Source organism: Hippoglossus hippoglossus, chromosome 11 (genome assembly GCF_009819705.1).
Source record: "Hippoglossus hippoglossus isolate fHipHip1 chromosome 11, fHipHip1.pri, whole genome shotgun sequence".
Taxonomy (NCBI): Eukaryota; Metazoa; Chordata; class Actinopteri; order Pleuronectiformes; family Pleuronectidae; genus Hippoglossus; species Hippoglossus hippoglossus.
The window spans coordinates 2703217-2722777 of NC_047161.1; the positions used below are offsets into that span (position 1 = coordinate 2703217).

At 47.0% G+C, this 19561-nt stretch overlaps 2 protein-coding genes across 31 annotated transcripts in view; one reads left to right on the forward strand and one right to left on the reverse strand.

The window, feature by feature from the left end:
• The window catches only part of LOC117770959 (tapasin-like), a 1175540-nt gene that overhangs the window by 691954 nt on the left and 464025 nt on the right, over window positions 1-19561 (forward strand). The window lies entirely within an intron of this gene.
• Window positions 1-19561, reverse strand: part of macf1a (microtubule actin crosslinking factor 1a) — a 183517-nt gene that overhangs the window by 45787 nt on the left and 118169 nt on the right. For 28 of the 30 annotated variants that reach the window (XM_034600785.1, XM_034600784.1, XM_034600788.1 and 25 more), the window contains 28 exons: window positions 19291-19446; window positions 18927-19142; window positions 18620-18793; window positions 17778-18065; window positions 16751-16900; window positions 16065-16298; window positions 15790-15969; window positions 15533-15706; window positions 15250-15417; window positions 14307-14498; window positions 14049-14222; window positions 13713-13836; window positions 13440-13639; window positions 13033-13350; window positions 12754-12920; window positions 11653-11809; window positions 11431-11542; window positions 10910-10972; window positions 10400-10638; window positions 10071-10200; window positions 9161-9360; window positions 8632-8859; window positions 8276-8552; window positions 7472-8070; window positions 7193-7381; window positions 6891-7097; window positions 5292-5609; window positions 5022-5204 (listed from right to left, as the gene is read on the reverse strand). In XM_034600785.1, coding sequence (XP_034456676.1) covers window positions 5022-5204; window positions 5292-5609; window positions 6891-7097; window positions 7193-7381; window positions 7472-8070; window positions 8276-8552; window positions 8632-8859; window positions 9161-9360; window positions 10071-10200; window positions 10400-10638; window positions 10910-10972; window positions 11431-11542; window positions 11653-11809; window positions 12754-12920; window positions 13033-13350; window positions 13440-13639; window positions 13713-13836; window positions 14049-14222; window positions 14307-14498; window positions 15250-15417; window positions 15533-15706; window positions 15790-15969; window positions 16065-16298; window positions 16751-16900; window positions 17778-18065; window positions 18620-18793; window positions 18927-19142; window positions 19291-19446 — 5817 coding nt within the window. The remainder of the gene's footprint in view (window positions 1-5021; window positions 5205-5291; window positions 5610-6890; window positions 7098-7192; window positions 7382-7471; window positions 8071-8275; window positions 8553-8631; window positions 8860-9160; window positions 9361-10070; window positions 10201-10399; window positions 10639-10909; window positions 10973-11430; window positions 11543-11652; window positions 11810-12753; window positions 12921-13032; window positions 13351-13439; window positions 13640-13712; window positions 13837-14048; window positions 14223-14306; window positions 14499-15249; window positions 15418-15532; window positions 15707-15789; window positions 15970-16064; window positions 16299-16750; window positions 16901-17777; window positions 18066-18619; window positions 18794-18926; window positions 19143-19290; window positions 19447-19561) is intronic. The other 2 variants (XM_034600766.1, XM_034600783.1) reach the window with 2 other exon arrangements.

Below are 19561 nucleotides of genomic sequence, written 5' to 3' on the forward strand. Positions count from 1 at the left end.
CAGACTAACCAGCCCTTCCCTGGAATGTCCATCTGCAGCTACAGGTTTAGAGTCTTGTAATGCCCCCCCCCCCCCGTGTGTGTGTGTGTGTGTGTGTGTGTGTGTGTGTGTGTGTGTGTGTGTGTGTTTTTCTCATCCCACCCAGCGACTATGTCAGCTGCTTAGGGACAGAGGGAGTCAGGAACATGCAGAGGGATGTTGATGCCACACCCTAATGTGCGTGTGTGTATTTGTGTGTGTGTGTGTGTGTGTGAGGGTGGGGTGAGGAGACAGCTGAGATTCCGGTTGCACCCCGAAAAAGACAGGAATTAGAAGCATCCTCTGATGCAGAGTGCACGCACACGCACACAGACACACACACACACACACACACACACACACAGACACACACCTCTCATCAGCCCACAGAGCAAACCTAAATACAAACACAGATTCCACAGTAGCACATACCTGCAGACAGGATGCCCATGTATAAACATGAACAGGATAGATAGCAAAAATCTGACTGGGGAAAACAGAAAGACAGACAGACAGGCAGACAGACAGGCAGACAGACAGGCAGACAGGCAGACAGACAGACAGGCAGACAGACAGACAGGCAGACAGACAGACAGACAGACAGACAGGCAGACAGGCAGACAGACAGGCAGACAGACAGACAGACAGACAGAAAAAAGGCTGTGTCTGAAATAGTGATGCTACCCGACACAAGCCCCTCCTCGGGACCTGGTGGACGTGTCCGTGCTCTGAAGTGATGTTCTGGTAGAGTTGCTTCACGTTGGATTATCTACACTGAACCTGTGATCAGGTAAAACACTGGGCCTGTGTCTGTTGGGCTCGGTCAGTTTTCTTTCGGGGTCGGACTGGTTTGGACAGACGATTATACAAACTGATCTGAGAGCAGTCCCTCATTCACATATTCACTAGTGACCTCAAAACTGAGAGTTCCCATGTGATCGTCTTTTCGTCGACGGGGTTCCATCACGATACTCAGGAACAAGTTTCTATCTAATAAAGAGCGAAGTTCTCAAATCTTCTGAGTAAAGTGCTTTGAGAACATGTAAGCAAATAACATTTAATCTAATTGAAAGAGATTTTCTGTTGCAGTTTATATTTAAACGGTAAATGAAGAAGGTAAAAAAACTGTTATTAACACAAGTTTCTCTTCTTATCTTCTTTCCTATAACTTTTGTCATTTGTTTTAACACAAGCTAAAACATGTTGGTTTCACAATAAAGTGTTTTTTGTCTTTGAGGTTTCACAAGATTTACTTTAAGCTGCATTATGAACGATATAAAAGATCGAAAGAGATGAGGAGGAGGAGGAACTGGGTTTTCTCTCCTGACCCAGTGATCCAGTGTGAGATCACTGTTGGGAAGTTTAAACAATAATCCCACTACGTCACCTCCCACTCCCAGGACCCCTCGTCCACCCATATTCACAAAACACACACACACACACACACACACACACACAAAGACACACACACACCCACACACACACACCCCTCGTCTTTCTAAGCGGTGGTATGACATCATCCCTCTGGATTGGAAATGGGGTCTGGTGGGGGAGGGGCGAGGGGGAGGCCGGGTCTCTTTTGGAGCCAGACAGACATGTTTAGGTTTGAAATGAGCCGAGTTGGATCAGTTACAGTGAAAGCGAGGGAGAGAGGGAGAGAGGGAGGAGGAGACAAAGCAGGAGGAGAGAAGAGGAGGAGGCTTCAAAGGGAGGATGAAAGAAATTCACCTCTATAAGAACATGATATATACTTAACATAATCACCTCCTTATCTGACCGCCTGCCTCTGTGCAGCCTCATGATCAAAATGCACATCGACTCCTTTTCTCTCTGTTTCCACATTAGCCTCTCCTGCTGTCCTCCCCTCGCTGCCCTCCTATAAATACCCCTCTGCCCCCAGATAGAGTGACAGACCACTTCTCTCTGCCCCCCCCCCCCCGCAGACAGGAGCTATTATACATTCTGCCCCCGCTGGTACAGCTTCAATGGAGGAACGTCTCCTTCTGATCGATTCCTGCTCCTCTGATCTTATGGATTTTTAAAAGAGGGCATCGGCAGAGAGACAGAACAAATATAATACGCAACGCAAACTAGAAATGTTATTAAATATATAAAGTAAATAACGTATTCATTCAATGGGCGGTTACCTTGATACATTTTATAGATTGTTTTTGTTTTATAATTTTACTTAGTAAGTCTGTATTAGTACATCTGAGCCGAATGTTTAAAATAAATCCTTAATCAGACAATATGGAAACTTGTATTCTACAAAATAAACAATGCAGAGACGACATTTATATTTTAAATAAAAAAATACGTTTATTGTCTCATTTTTAAGTTCTATATATTTGATTGTTTTTCTTTCTAGGTTTTATGTGTAATTACTTATAACAAAGTTTATGACTATACTTTAAAACTATCAAGACTCAATGACACTTTGTCATAAGGGTTTGATAACAACATTTTATATTAGGCAACGTATCATTATCAGAAATGTTTAACTTCCTGATATTGGCATCGGTATATAAATATATATTTACATTATTAAATATATGATTTAAACTAAAAATTGTTCATTAGATAAATATTGTACAGCAGACCAATCTGTTTTTAATCAATATTTCCTTTTTCAGCTATTTCCTGTATAAGAAGAGCTCAGTATTCAGTCCCTCTACGTTGATATTTGAAATGTCTCCATGTTGAATACGATTTTACGAGGAGAAAATAATGAACTTCCCTTTAGAATCGTGTCAAACTGCTGACGTGAGTATTTCTTCAGTCGTTCGTCATGTCAGTGCACCTGTAGACGTGATCCGTGACATGATTCATGTAACTGTGCACCAGGAGAAACACATGTCACAGCCTCCCACTCTTTGTCTGAGCTGGATCTGTTTCATGTGTCGCCTGTTCGCGCTTCACAGGCTCCCTCTGAATCCCTCTTCCCTCTCATCCTTCTCTCTGCGCCTCTTTATCTCCTCCCTCTGTTCTCTGCCACACAAGAAACTGCACTCGCTCTCATTAAGAGACCTGCGAGGGGGGGGGAGGATGGAAAGATAAAAAGAGAGAGAGAGAAAGACCCAGAAACAGACGGAGGGGGGGTTGAGGAAGAAAGGAGCAGGTAAAGAGGTTAGTAGCACAAGAGAGCGATGTGAGGGCAGCGAGGAGGCTTCAGGAAATATCCAAATAATGAAATGAAGAGATGAAAAGAAGAAGAAGAGAGAGTGAGAATGAAAGAGCAGGAACGAGCCCAAAGAGAATCAGGAGTAAAAAATAAATAAAAGAAATTTCCTTGATCCACCCACAGATCTGAACAGCAGTGGAGCCGATCGCTCTCTGGGGGGATGAGCACGAACACGACTCAGTTTTTCAAACGCGTGAATGTGATTAGCTCTCACACGAATCATCGATCGTTTTACACACAGCAGAACGATCTGGGAGCATCGACAGAGAAGTGCTAAGTGTGCCGGTGGGGTGAGGAATCCGTGCATACCTCACACGGTTCTGAAAGTGGACAGGATGTGACATCATGGTAGGAAAATGTGCTCTTTAATGATAGTGGTCAGACTGAAAGAAAGGTCTGTGCTCACGAAACGAGCAGCGGATCAACGCAGTGAAACACAAAGGACGTTCCAACAGAGAACATTCCTGAGGTCAGCTCCGCTCCGAGACAATTCAGGACAGTAAAAATCTATTTCTCTTAAAACACAGGAACAAGTTCTGTCTGGGCAAGGACACAACATGCATTCAATAACCAAACATTATGTTTTCAAGAACAAGAAGTTAGAGAAACTTGGCAGGATTTATTTTTCTCCTCCTCCCTTTGTTCAGAATTCATCCAAGAAACAGATTTACTGATTTCCATTTTATATCTGTGTACGATTAGAATCTTTGGGTTGTGTAACGTTGTGAGGAAGTGACATCGAGTTCAGGTAAATACAAAATCAATCAAAAACGGTCAGAGATGCATTAATCAATATTTAAATAATCATTAGTTGCAGCATTAGTGGAAAATCATATATTTCTACTCAACATGTACCAAAAATTTTTGTCTAGAAGCAAAAGTTGAAAATGAAATGAATTTCTCAATAAGTGAAAATGTGAAGAAAAATGCAGAAGAAGAATCATAATTATCCTTTTGGAAAGAAAGAGCAAAAAAAACAACAACTGTGTGATTGAGCAGCGTGTCAGAGATTTGAAAGAAATGTGTGACTCCACTAATCACCATGTCTGATGGACACACACACACACACACACACACAGACACACACACAGACACACACACACACTCTCTGACCTCATGGTCTCTAGAGGAATGAGCGAAAGGAAGCGATGGACACAGATCTGCTCAGAGCCTCTATAAATATTGAATGTCACTATTCATCGCTCACACACACACACGTACACACACGTACACAAAAACACACACACGTAAACTTGAAGAATTCCTGCTTATCTGTGTAAACTCATTTTATGGTGAGAGGGAGAGAGAGTGTGGACAAACACGTTCAAACTTTTGACCCTGATTTCAGTTTGATTTTCTCCTGTTTTTACACAACAGAGTGGACATTATAACTGCCAACAACACGCCGACAACACGCCGACAACACGTCGACAACACGCCGACAACACGCCGACAACACGCCGACAACACGCCGACAACACGCCAACAACACGCCAACAACACGCCAACAACACGCCGACAACACGCCAACAACACGCCGACAACACGTCGACAACACGTCAACAACACGCCAACAACACGCCAACAACACGTACTTGACTAGTACTCGTACATGACAAAGAAAACCTGGAACCAGACCAAATGTAATAATGCAGAAAGAGAAGATAAAGAATGAAATACAACTGCTGCGAATCAGATTTCAATCTGAATCTGTGACCATCCTCAACACAAAGAGCTGAATGCTACACAAACACACATTCACAAACACAACTCTGCACACGTCACATCCACGGAAGTAACCACCAGCGAACGTCTGTCCTACCTTGAACTCCTGCAGCTGCTGTTTGATCATCTCCACCTCGGTGCCGACCAGGCCCTGTGCGTTCAGCCCCTCTTCAGCTCTACCCAGAAGGCCTTGCAGCTCAGCCACCCGCCGGTAGAAATCCTGAACCTTCCCCGCAGCGTCCTCGATCTGGTCCAACCGGGCCTGGCTGCGCTCACTCAGCTAACAAAACAGAATTCAGAGTCAATTCATGCAGACTTAGATTGGATCAGATTAACAATAAAGAGAATAATCTTCCTTCTGCCTCACCTTGCCGGCTTGGCGGCTCAGAGCCTCCGTCTCCCTCCTGAGAGCCAGGAGGTCGGGGGAGGAGCCCTCTCGCCGCAGCATGGTGGTGCACTCCGACCCGTGACCCTCCAGCTCCGTCCTCAGGTTGGTCAGACGGGACAGGAACCCCTTGAGAGTGTCTGCCTGAGAGGCCAGGGAGTCCGCGTCGCGTCCAGCAGGACTGAGGGAGTCCAGCTCATCGTCAAGGTCGGCGAGGCGCGAGAACACGTCGCGCACGTGAGACTGGACCTCGCCGACGCCCTGGAGACGGGACTCCAGGGAGGAGCAGCAGTGTTCGATCTGATGATGGAGGGAGACGACGAGAGGTGGACGACGACAGGGGGACGGAGGAGAAAGAACAAAAGGTGAGAGGAGATTCAAACGTGAATTAAGTGAATCACAATTCAAAAGTACAGAATTAAACTTCTGCCTTCCAGCGATGAACCATCTGTCTATTCTGTAATTTTTCTAAAAACTATAAATGTACTACATATGAAGGACAGTGATGATACTCGTGTAATAAGCCTCCTCACGCCACAAATTAACCAGATAAAGAGAAGCTTGTGTGGTAACTTTCTCCGGAAAAAAAAAATCCCTGGAACAGAATCATGTGTAACGAAAGCAGAAAATGATGCAACTCCAACAGCAAGTAAAAATAGACACAGTCAGTGTAGGTGCAAGGAGGAGACAAGAGGAGCATTATCTAAGAGAAGGCCGATCTCCTGCAGCACAGCAGCGTTTCAAACAGAGAAATAAAACAGCTCAGCGGGTAACGAGGACATTTTAACACACATTCTGAGCTCATGTGATGTTTTTGACCTTAAATGGAATATTTAGACGCCGTATTGCAGAGAATAGATGCAATAGTGTGGGTGCTGAATTCTGGCGGCTCGGGTTTACATTTCAAACAATGATTAAGTGTTGAATTTCCACAATGACCATATATGACGAGTGCAACTGTAATAGGCTCAATCGCTTCTGGGAGCTATAGTTGTTCTGCTCTCTCTCAACCCACTGACACTTGTCTGCTAAGCAACCACACACACACACACACACACACACACACACACACACACACACACACACACACACACACACACACACACACACACACACACACACACACACACACACACACACACACACACACACACACACACACAGTGACCCCCTTTGGTATAAATAGTTCCCCCTGTAGAACATCTCTTCACTCCAGACTGCATAAATTGTGGAGGTTACATTAAGTCAGAACTGTGGTGACGGCTCTCGTCGCCCTCGTCTCTTCGTGTTCGGCAGTTTCTCACTTTTTATATGTGGGTCGAGTAGAATTTGGATTAAATGAGCTTTAATTAGACACCTCTGGTCAAACCTTGGAGGAGGAAGGAAGTGAAGTTTTTTTTGCGGAGTGCTTAAACTAATCTACAAAGAAAAACACGTCCTTCAAACCCTGGAATGATTCACATGAATATGAACGGAAGAGGGAATTTGTCTTCAGTCTCTATTTGCTCAAACATCTCAAACCAAACCTGCATGTCTTCACATTTGAATAACCTGTTGTTCCTGACCAGGACTGCTGCTCACCTTGTCAGTAACGTCATCATAGTCCTTCTCTGTGTCTTTGGCGTGCTCCTGAAGCCTCTGGGCCCCCTCGGTGCCGCCCCCTGGTGTCTGCGGAGCATCCTGCACCAGCCCCTGGGCCAGGTCTCGGAGGTAGACCACCTGAGGCTGCAGGGACCTCAGGTTCTCCTGCTGACTTCTCAACCGCTCCAGGCTCTTAGCGCTGCACGCCTGCACGGGAGAGAAGTAGATATGATTCCTTCTGTACTGAAACCATTGTGAGACACAGAGTGTTAATGACGATATGACCAACTGGTTTTCAGTACCTGAGGACCCAGAGCCTCCTGCACTTCGATCTGGTGCTTGGCCGCCTCCAGCCTCCTCTCCACAGTCTGTCTGCCCTCTTCAAACTCCTTCAGGCGGCCGGCCAGTTCCTCCAGCTGGGAGGTGCGGTTGTGGAGCCTCTCTCCCAGTCCATCCACCCTGCGGTTCAGCTGGGCCTTCTCATCTCGCACCTACAAGAAATTAGTTTGGCATCAATTTAGTTTTCTTTATTTACTTAATCTGAGACTTGCACAATCACTGAGAATACACCAGGTTTGTACCTCTTCCTCCCCGATGCAGCACTGCTCCAGCAGCTGATCGGCCGCAGTGTTGAAGGACTCGAGCAGCGGCTGCCGTCTCTCGAGGTCAAGTGACAGACCTCGTGCCCTCTGCAGGGCTTCATCCAGGACAGACGAGTCCAGCGCCGGCTGGATCTCTCCGTCTTTCTCTTCGCAGTCTGATAACCAAGGGATGAGCTCTGCCTTGTGCTGCTGGTAGGTCTCCGCTTTGCTCAGTGTGTTCTTCAGTCTGCTCTCACGCTCAGAGAGCCTCTGGTTCAAGCCCTCCCAGTCCTGTCGCAGGGACGCCAGGCGAGACTGAAGGGTGGACCGTTCGTCTCCGCCCGCTGGGAGAGTGGCGAGCAGCGACGCTCCCTCGGCCTGAATCAGCTCGTAGGAGCCTCGCTGACTGGCGATGCCGCGCTGGAGCTCATCTGTCTGTGCCAGCAGGGAGCGGATGGCCTGTGGCTGGCAAGGCAGGGAGTCAGTGGTGGAATCTCTGGGATCTGCCTGTTTGTCGAGCCACGAGCGCAACTCCTCGAACATCTGCTGGAACTGCTGGGTGGAGGACAGGGCCGCCTGGAGCTGAGAGAGGCCGTCCGCTGGAGGAGAGCACAGAGCAGGGGATTACAAACACAAACACTGAGAGAGACGTTTAAACAAAAACCCACAAAGAGGACTGTTTGTTGTGTTTATTTTAGTGGATTTGTTAGGAGAGTTTCCTTGTAACCGAAACAATAAACCTATTAGAGCTAAAGAGGGATCGTATTAAGACCAACACAGATAAACCAAATAAACTCCACAAACCTGCTCGCTCCTCCAGATTCCTCAGTGGCGCGCCGACGCTCTCCAGTCGTTTGCTCAGCTCTTCCTTCAGGTACGGTTCAGCTACGATGGCGCTCAGCTCGCGGCAGAGCCTCTCGGCCTCGGCGAGCTCGGTCCGCCGTCTCTCCAGCTCTGAGCGGATCTCTCCGGTTTCCTGCAGGCGGCGTTTCAGCGCCTCCGGCTGGGCACTCAGTGAGGCCTGAGCGTCCAGCCTCTCGCCCAGAGCAGAGACACTGGAGGAGAGCTGTCTGAGCAAAGCCTGAGAGGGAGAGGAGCGAGGTTAGAGGATCATCCTGTGATGGTGTAACTTCAAACCACTCTACTTGGACTAGTCTCACCTGGTAGCGTTCGCTGGTTCCCTGGGCCTGGTCGATGTGGCTGGACCTCTGAGTCAGTCGGCCTGTTAGGTCTTCCCACTGCTGCGAGATGGAGCCCAGCTCAGCCCGCACCTCCGCCAGGTCCTTGGCGTCCTGGGCGGAGTCCCCAGTCTGGGAGAGGATACCCTCAGCGGACTGGGTCAGCTGGTCAAACTGCGGCCGCCTGGTGTCAAACTCACGCATCATGAACTGAAAGAAAGAGGATTAAACCATAAGAAAGCCTGAAGAAACTCGTGGAGAAATTCTATATGACATCAATATCTACAATTATAGTTTAAAATAACATTTTACACCTTGTAATTTGAATATTTTAACAAAAATGCTGCACCTCAATCAAATCAACAACCATAACGTTGATGTTTATTATTCTTTCACTAAATAGAATCACTAATTCATGAGTTGCATATTTTCCCTCCTGCTGGATTCTCTGTCTTGATTGTGACTTTGTGAACTTTGAGTGTTGTTCATCGTTTGTGTCTCTGCACCACACCTGCACTTGTTGTTTCTGTGTGGTCAGCATGTTGGGGTCGATGCTCAATGGTCCCAACACGCTCATCATCAGCTCCTTCTCCCTGAGCCACGGGCCCAGCTGATTGGCTGCTGAGGCGAAGCTGCCCAGCCTATCGGCACACGTCTCGAGCTCCGTCTGCCTCTGGGCTGCGCTCTGATTGGTTGTCTGCCAGCGGGAGTCTAAAGAAATGAAGAATAGAGGAAAGAGTGAGAGGAAAATAAACCAAATGTTCATAATTGTGTTTCTATGTCTCACTAAAAAGTGACAAAAGTCTACAATAAAAAGTCCTGTTACATAACAGTGTATATGAGGTTAATCAGATATCAGCATTATATGGAGAAGAAATCAGTTTCCTTGATTTAACATTATTTTTGTCTTTCCTCCTTCCTCTCCTCTCTGACTCATGTTGTGGGCATCCAGTGTGTGTGTGTGTGTGTGTGTGTGTGTGTGTGTGTGTGTGTGTGTGTGTGTGTGTGTGTGTGTGTGTAGCAGTTCACACAGCTATGAAAAGACTTTATAAAATATGAAATATAAAAGGCCCCCTTGTTGGATTTCACTTTAAATATTTTTGTCTGTGTTACCTCATGCGAGGCTCTGGTAAAAATATCAAGTATGCAAAAGAACAAAAGAACAAATGACACTTCCCACTCTGTCCCTGGATAATACTGGTATCGCTTTCTCTTCAAATTCTGAAGCAATGCACCGGGGCCTTTTGGAAAATGTTTGTGCTGTAAAGTACCGTAAAGTATTTCCATGACCCCGACAGCTGAGTATCACAAGTAGCTGCTCATTCTCATCGTTCTAAATTAGTTTCTGTCTTCAGGCCCCTGAGTTGGTTTATCATTTTCTGTAAAATGGCTTCCCATCACGGGCCATCTGCAGCTCGTACCTATCTCTTGCAGCTGTTGTCTCCAGCTGTCAGCTTCAGGAGAGTCAGGGTTGTCAGCAATGAGCTTCCTCAGTGTGCTCTTCAACTCCTCCACCGTCCCAGAGTGCTCCGCCAGCTCCGAGAGCAGGGCCTGGAGAGGAGGAGGGAAGATGAGCACCACAACAACAGCAGCTTAACTTGTCCAGGCCCACAGTACATAAGATAAAACATAAGAGTTTATCAGATATAACATGTTTGTGTCAGTGTGGGTCTTATCTGCTGTTTATTTGGTTTAAAAAAAGGACAGAAGCTGTAATATACACCAGGTTGTTTTATTGGTTCCCCTTTACCTTGTTCTCCTGGGCCTGGGCGCGTACCGCCTCAGGTTTGGAGGGGGAGGCGGTCTGTCCCTGTCTCAAACTCTGCTCTTTGTCCGTCAGCCAGCTCTTCAGCTGGTCCGCGCCCTGCCTGGCCTTCTGCCTCAGCTCCAGTGAGTCCTGCTGGCGACTGAGACGATCTTTCAACTCTCCGCCCAGCGTCTCGTATCGACCGTTCACGTCGGACACGGCCACCTGCAGCTCCGTCAGGTCTGAGAGCACACGGGGAAGAAGAGGGTTGAGATTAGCAGCAGAGCAGAGACGCATAGAAAGAGTTGACAGATCTGCAATAATGTATACGTAGGATAATAAAGGCTGTAGTTGATAATAACCTTTTTATTAAAGTTTTATTAAGTGAACACATTTGCCACTGACAGATGTTTTGCACGGATATAAAGCGGACAGAGACACGACAGTAGAGAACACAGAGAACACTAGAATCTCTCAGGCTGAGCCGGGAGGAGACGATAAGGACGAGCTCACCTTTGCAGGTGTGAATGCCATTGACACTGCTGGGACCTGCTGAGCCATTGATGTGTGGGGCACCTGGGAGAAACACACACACACACACACACACACACCAGACTGAGACAGCTGCACTACGGCCGGGCCACACACACACAAGCAGCACCAGTGATGCACCAACAGGTAGAAAACATCAACAACAACTGTGCTCAATACAAAGAGCTGGACAGAAGCCATGGAAACCTTTACTGCCATGTAAAAAGCAACATAAATACATATATTTGTGTATATTAACTATATGAGGACAAATGGACGAGGCTGAATGTATAATAAATAAAAATCGATTGCGTTCTGATTGGCTCTGTACTTTCTTCTTCCCTGCTCCTGTGGTTTTTGATTCTCTGAAGCTCTTGTGGACTTTTCCTCCCTCGTACATCGTCTGTAAATCTCACCTGAATCGCTCAAATACTCTCACGTGGAAAACAAGTCATGTAAAACTGAAGGAGAGCGGGAGGATTGTTTTGATCGGCTGCTCTCACCACTTTTGGTCCGAGGAGCGGTGATGTCGATGATGAGTGACTCCAGCTCGGAGCCCGTCTTGCTCAGCTCCTGAGCCCTGGATCCCTGCGACTCCCAGTCGTTCAGTAGGTCCTGAAGGAAAACAACTCAGTTTCTATCACTGGAGTCAAACAAAACACAAGCGATACTTTCTTTTGTCAAATAAAACATGTGGATGCAGAGTTTAGTGCCGTTTCACCAACCTTGAGCTGCTGCACTCGTTTCTGCAGCCCCTCGGTGTTGAGGTTGGCCTCTTTGGGGGGAAGCTGCTCCTGTGCCGTCTGGAGCCACCGGACCAGAGAGCCGGAGAGCCCGCGGAAGCTGAGCAGCTGCTGCTCACAGGCCTGGACGGCAGCGAACCTGTGTCAGAAGAACAGAGGGCAGGAGGGAGGAAGAGGATGGGATGAAGGACAGCGAGAGAGGGCAGGAGGGGCGGTGATGAGGAAAGGAAGGAGGGAAGGAAAGAAGTGGAGGTTGAGTAAATAAGGAACAAGTCGTATCTTTATGGTTTCAACTCAGAGTGAAGCAGTCACATGGTCTATCTGGGGCTATTTTTACACACAAAAGCATAAACATAGTATTGACAGGATGTATTCCAGGTCCTCACTGGCCCCGAGGCAGCATTAACTCTGCCCTGACCTCCTTCCTCTCTGTACGTGATCTGTCTCGAGCTATGGCGGAAAAAAGTGCTGACTGCCTGAAGACAAAACAGCCCTGAAGAAGTTGTCTGGCACGAAGCGGTGTCATTATCATGCTGCTACTTTCTCCTCCTCCTCCGGGACTCGAGGCCGGGAGACTCCAGAGAGAGAGAGAGAGAGAGAGACGTTTATAGGACGGACAATGAGCCACGTCCACTCTGCTTGTATTAGCACCGGGGTTAATCGGCTCACTGGCCACACAGATGCTTACAGACACTGTACAGGAGCTGGAAACACATCATTCAAGACACACATGATAACAAACTACAACACCGATATCTGAGATTACAGAGGAGGGATTTATTACTCAATATCTAATCAGTTTAATTCAATAAATCCAGTCTAACAGTTTTTTTTACAGCTTTGTCTCTGGTGCCACCTTGTGTATTTCATGGTGAATTGTGCAACTGACGGAGAGGAATTAAAAATGTCTTCTTCTATTTCTATTATTAATCTCAAGAGATAAATTATTTTTATTTATTGAAGAAGACATGTTAGAGAAACTGGAAAGTCGCCCAGGACGAAACAAATCTGTTCACATCCACGGCAAATATATGAAAAATGCATTTCTAGCTGCACTTTTCAAAGGTTGTCAGTTGTTCTCACCTTTCGTTGACATTTGCTTCCAGATGTGTGAACTCGTCGGACACCCCCCTGACATTATCCAATACGCTCTGAGAGTTACTCAGAGCGTGTGACTGGCTGAGCTCGGAGCCGAGGCTGCAGAAGGACTTCAGCTGACCGGCTTCCTGCTCCAGCTCCGACCTCACCTCCTGGGAAGAGATGCAGTGGACAAAAAAGCTGATTATAACTGAGTTAAACTTTAAGGAGTCATATCATATGACTCAAATTAGGTTATTTGACTAATCTGACTCTTGTGCCGACCTCGACAGTTTGCCTGTAGTCGTCCACGCTGCGGTCTGGCTGGCCCACCGGGCTCAGAGCCTTCAGTCGGGTCTGGGTGAAGACATGGAGGTCGGTCCCCAGCCGCTCGTAACTCTCCAGTCTGGGCAGCAGCCCTTTGAGCTCAGATTCCCTCTCCGCCTGGCTGGCTTGTGCTGCAGTGTAGCGCTGAGTCAGCTCGTCCAAAGCTCCCTGGAGGCCTGAGGCTGTGGAAGCGTCGGAGCTCTGGAGCAGTTTGGAAATGGAGTCTTGCGTTGCTTCCACGCTGCCCTGCCTGGAGAGCAGCTCCTGCCGGAGTTTCTGAGGATGAGGAGAAGTCGGGATTGTAAACAGCACCATTTTTATTTTGTCCAATAAACCCTGCGGCTTTCCTCTGGTAATAGTCCTACCTGATTTTGGGTGAGGGCGTCTTGCAGAGCCTGTGCGGTGGGCTCCACTGGTCCAGGCTTCAGGACCAGTTTGTCGAGCCAGCTGAGCAGAGCATTCAGGCCCTCCTGGACGCTGACGGACTGAGCCACGGCCGTCTGCAGCTGCTTGGCCCGTTCAGAGACAGAAGCAGAGAGGGAGCCAAACCTCTTCTCCAAACCATCTGAGGAAGACAAGACAGTTATTCACAAACTCAGGGAAGAATAAGAGTGGACGTGTCGGGCAGATTAATGTACCTGCGGCACAAAGGATGTCCACAGCTTTCAGGGAGGGGGATTCATCTGTGCTGACCAGATCTCGACCGGCTCTCTTCACCTTCTCCAGCTGCACCGAGCGCTCTGCCAGTTCATCCTGCAGCAGCTGAGGACAGAGCATTTGAATTAATTCATTCTATAGCTGAAAAAAAGAGTTAAATCAGACAAGGTTCATACTTTCATTTCCAGACTTTAATTACTTGATTGAATTAAAACCTTCTGGTCAGGACATTAAGTCGCAGCTAGGAAAGATAATGATTAACTTTTATTTCCTAACTTACTCTCACTCGTGTTGTGTTTCATTCGCACGTCTCTCACCTGTATTTGTCGCAGCGTGTTCTGCAGGTTCTGTGGGTCTTTGTCTCCGCTGGGCTTGGCGATGCTTTGGTTCTGTTCCTGAGTGCTGAGCCACGAGTGGAGGGAGACGACCTCATCCTGGTGCTGCTGGTATCTCTCCAGCAGGCCGGACAAACGGCCGCCAAGATCTGACGACTGCACACGCCAACAGAGAATTTGAATGACTGATTCACAAAGCAAATATATGACTATTTATGTTTTATTACAAGTATCTCTCACCTTGGTGTGTAGGGTTGTGTATCTGTGGTTCGCATCATGCAGCTTGTCGGTCACCAGCTGCTTGGTGCTGTCCAGGGCGGGATCTGAACCTCCAACTTGCTCCAGAGCCCCTTGAACAGAGTCTAGAACTTTCTGACCCGAGATGGAGACGAAGCGCAGATCCGCCTTGTGGCAAATCACATCCTCAGCAAGCTGGAAACACATCGAGAGGTCAGTGAAACGCTGGCAGGTATGTCTGAGAGAAACGTACTATTTCAAGAAACAGTCAAAAACTCTTGTTTGTGTGCATGAATGAATGGAAACTAGTGACAAGCAGGTCTCGGGTTCAAATTCCCGGCTGGGTAAGTAAAAACATAAGAAACTGCAAAAGTGATATTAAGGGCCTCCTGATGAGAAACTCGACTTTTTCCCAGATGTGAGTGATGCGAGTGTAAATCAGAGAAACTTCTGGGCACATGGTCGGATGGAAACTGAGCGTGGAAACTCAATCTTCCGTGGATAATTAAAGTAAAAGCACAGTTTCTCAGAATGTGGTTTTTCTTGGCTCGGACGCCAGTGGGTGATATTTCGCAGCCCATTGACTTCACTTCAAAGCAGTGAAAAAAACCATTAATACAACCCAACTGAACTGCGCCACCTACAGGCAACACGCAACAACAGCAGGATTTACTGAAGGTTAAAGCTGTTTCTTGACTTTTGTGTAGCTGCTGTGTGTTTGTGAGCTTTTTCCTTAATGCTCAAAATCAAGCACTTTTTGTGTCCGGAGAATTTTTCCGCTCAGAGCTGAGAAGAGAGCAGAGTTTATACTGTTGAGTGAGATGTCCGTCCTTCAGGGTTGTGCCACTCAGATTACTTTCTTTGACTGAGTTACAGGCCTAAGCTGCTGCTTTGGAGTTTCTTCACAACCTTTTTGTAAATGTATATTGTCGTGTATTTTGTGTACCTTTCTGTGCTCCTCCAGCCTGGCCTTCAGTCCTTGTGCGTCGGTTTCTCCTTCCCCCAGGGAACGGAGCTCTTGTTCGCTCTGTTCCAACCAGGCACCAAGACTTCCCTGTTCTTGGAGGAACTTCGTGAACTCGTCCTTCAGAGATTCAGACTTCCTCAGACGGTCCTGGAAGAAACGTTTAGAGTTTACTACGACACTCTAACATGTCATCCTGTAGACCTGACACACACACACACACACACACACACACACACACACACACACACACTGAGTTCAGTACCTGGCAGCTCTGCAGGCTGTCCTGGTGCTGGGCCTGCAGCTGGTCCAGGGCAGCTCGGAGACGCTGCTTCTCCTCGGGAGGAACGGTCGAGTCGGGCTGGTCCAGAAGAGACCGGGTTGCCTGGGTGATCTGAAGTAGCTGTGCCTGCTGGGACTGAAGCTGCTGAAGCTCTGCCTGGAAGAGAGGTCAAAGGTTACTGGTCATAAACTGGTAATAATGTAAGATGAGGAAAATGCACAAAGAGAAGAGATCCTGACCTGCAGCATCTCAGTGTGTGACAGGACAGCGCCCTCTGGTTGTGAGAACGGTGCATCGACCACACTTTGAGCCATCACAGATCCGGCTCCTCTTCTTCCCGGTTGGTTCATGGATGAAAGGTCTTTCAGCAGCGAGTCGATCTGACCTTGTGTCTCCTGGAGGTCCTCCTCCGCCTTCGCCTGGAGAAGAGGAGGAGAACAAATATTACGAATAAGCCCCTTGAGGAAGACGTAATAAACCATATGTACATCTAGAACCAGCCTCTTGTTCCCACCCGTTGTGTGTTCTGCTGGACGGTGTTGTTGATGGCCGTGTCCAGCTCGGACACCGACGTGTTGGCTGTGTCTGTCAGGGCGCTGTACTGCTCTTTCATTCTCATCAGCGCCCCCTGGAGGTTCTGCCTCTCCTCTGGATTCAGAGTGTCTCCGCGTTCTGCCAGGAGATCCTCCACTGAGCGGATGGCCTCAGCGATGCCCTCGCCCTTCGTCTGGAGATCCTTCTGCACTTCCTGTGGAGACGTAAACAGGGCGGAACCATCATTTATCTAAAGTATTTATCCTTTATTTTGCCGTCACTTCGACCTGTTTTAAGTTTAAATTATGTTGTATTATTTCATTTACCGTCTAATTTGAAATTATATTATATTTTTTGCTTGTTGGCTTTGTTGGCTACATAGACAAAGTTGTATTATTAGTAGTAGTATTGATTTTGTCTTAAAGTATTAAACATTTTCATGGGCTTGACACATCAAGGATGAAAAGGCTTTAGATGAATAAATGAGTGCAAACAGAAGTTAACCTTGAAATAAATCAGATAAGTTAAAAAGCCAATATTAGATTAATTGAATTATTATGAATAACTGAATATACATGCACATATACACGCGTAGATTCATTAATTCACCTGTGTGTTTCTGTTTGGCTTCTGGCCTTTAAATTGAAATGAATAATTAAATCGTACCTTTAGCCTTTTCTGCTTCTCTTGCAGGACGTTCACGTCACCTGACTCCGCTCCAGCGTTCTGACTGGCCAGCAAACTGGCAGCTCCGGCCAACCACATGCTGAGGCCTTCCAGTTTCTGGGAGCATTCGGCTTTCTGCTGTTGGGCCACCTGAGAGGAACGAGAAGGAAAACGTGAAGCAGGAAAATGGGAGGAGACACGACGCTGATGAAAAAATCCATCATGAACAACTGAGCACAGCTTCGAGCAAACAACCAGTTACTCGTATGTTTCAGAATAAGAGCAAACTAAATGTACATTTTCCCTTGATTCACTTCTTGAGTAGTGCACACTTTGCCAAGCTTTGAGCAGATTGTGTCCAGAGTTCACACGTAACACACACACACACACACACACACAGGCAGACAGAGACACACGTACTGTAAAATGTCTTCACACGTTGGTCAAGCAACAACAAACAAAACAGAGAGAAATCAGACAAATAGAGTTTTATTTGCGGTTTTTCCTCCTTCCTCTGTTTTCAGCTGAGACAAGAGGAAAAAACGATCAAGCTCTGTAACTGAAGCGATCAGATGTCTAAGCCGTTACCGCCGGGACACAAGCGGTTTCCTTCAGTGGCAATCTGGAACAGCAAGGCAAACAGGTTAATGATACACACGTTGTAGAGACATGCAGAGGAGCAACACGCTGGCATTAGACGTCTGTGTGGTGAGAGTGAGGGAGGTGATGCTCTCCGTGTTGTGGCAAAGCAGCAGTGGGTTTCTACCAAAGTCTGAAATGATGAGGAGGTTTAAGTTGATGTGAAATGGGACTAAAGGTTAAACTGTGATGGAGGTTAACTGGTTTACATACGTTAGGGATGATCTCATAGAACATGAGTGTTTCTTAAAAACAGTAGATCTTGTTGAACAAAGCAAAGCACAAGTCAACAGCATCACAAAAAAAGCTGTGAGCTACACTTCATGAGCAGCATTCATCTGTACTGGTGAGAAACAAACCAGTTCCACTCAATGGTCGTTTTCCAAACCTCTCTCTCCCTTGCACTCTGCCTCTCTCTGTCCTCCTCTTCTTCTTTCACCCTCTTCCTGCGCTGCCACTCCTCCTCCCTCTCTCTCTGGGCGGACAGAGCGTCGGCCCAGGCCTGAGCTTGGCCCGACGCTCGGTGGAAGCTCCTCTGGAGCTGCTGCAGCTGCCCCAGCAGCTGCCTGCTCTGCTCGGGGGCCAGGTCCTGAGCTCGCTCGGAGATGAACACCTGAATCTCAAAGGCAACGTTGTTGACCTCATTGGAGCGAGACATCAGAGACGACTGCAGCTCCTTCATGAAGGGACAGAACAGGGACATGAGTGTTATTACACTACAGATTACAGAGTAAAGCAAAGAGAAACCCCAAGAATGTAAAAGCATCTTTCCAACAGAGCACTTTATAGAAGATCTTTTGTTGTTGCAGGAAATACAACCACAAGGGAAATGATCCTTGTTTTTTTAGTATTACAACATAATCTTGTAAGTATTAGGGCAAGACATTTTCCATTTTGAATATTAAACGTTGATGAATAAACTTAAAATTTCCAGGTTAAAGTTGAACTTTTAAGATAATATCAAACTACTAACATAAGCACATATGACTGACTCTTCTTTAATTTCTACTTCATTTTCGAAATGCAGAAAAAATATTCCTCTGATTTGGTTCAACTATATTCTTGATAATCTTTTTTATTCTTTTGCCCTGAAACTAATACTCTTCCGTACGTGTTTGATACAAACTATGCATCTTAAGTGTAGAAAAACTGTTGTATCATGATACAATTGTATACATCTCTTCTAGAGGTATCACTACATATTATAAAGTTCTCTTCAGACAGACTTGCCTTGCAAAGATTCAGCTGCTGTGTGAGCTGATCACAATTGTCCTCCTTCTCTGATTTCTCCATTTTTTCCATTCCTGCAATTCCTCCGTCCGTCTGAGCCTCGGTCTCCTTCAACCAGGAGAGCAGACGCTCCACTTGTCCTCCGAGCGACATCTTCTCAGCCGTTACTGCCTCCTGAGAGAAAGTTCAGTGGGATCACACATTTCAGTCGAGTGTGGAAGCTTTGTCTCAATCTCAACACGGAGGAAACAAAGCTCTTACTCTACAGCTGTAGGATAACAACAATCAAATCGAGAGGAAATCGAACCTTGTAAGAGTCTCTGTGGTCTCGCAGGCTTTTCAGAATGCCACCAGAGAGCGATCGAGCCGCCTCGTACCCTCGAGCCAGGCTGCGCCCGTCCTTCTCCAGGGCCAGGAGGAGCTGCGGAGGAACATCTTGAGGTCGCGGCTTCAGCAGTAGCTCGGCCGCCTCCACCTCCTTGGCGACCTCGGTCTCCAAGTCGCGCAGTTCAAGGTCCAGAGTCTTTGAGACGGATCAGGAAAAATAAACTTCTTGATACTGCTTAGTGAAGAGACTAATCCTTAAATCAGCTTTAATGGAAACTACAAGAAAAACAGAATATGTACAAACACAATGAGGCTCTGTTGGATAAATAAACATATTGTTCCACCTCAGTCTGCCTGATGGTGTCGTCCAGAGCGATGAGGCTGCGGCCGACAGACTGCTGCTGCTGCTGCTTGAGTCGGACCTCGACGTGTCGCACCATGGAGACCAGGGCGACGATTCGCTGGTCGTGCTCCAAACATTCCTGACGCTTCAATGACGACTGTGGGAGAAACACACAATCAGTTTGCGATCATTTAAACATGTGTTTCTGAAGAGATGTTTCATTTAAACAGATCTACACGAGAATTTCAGACAGAATCCTTTCAAAATGCTGT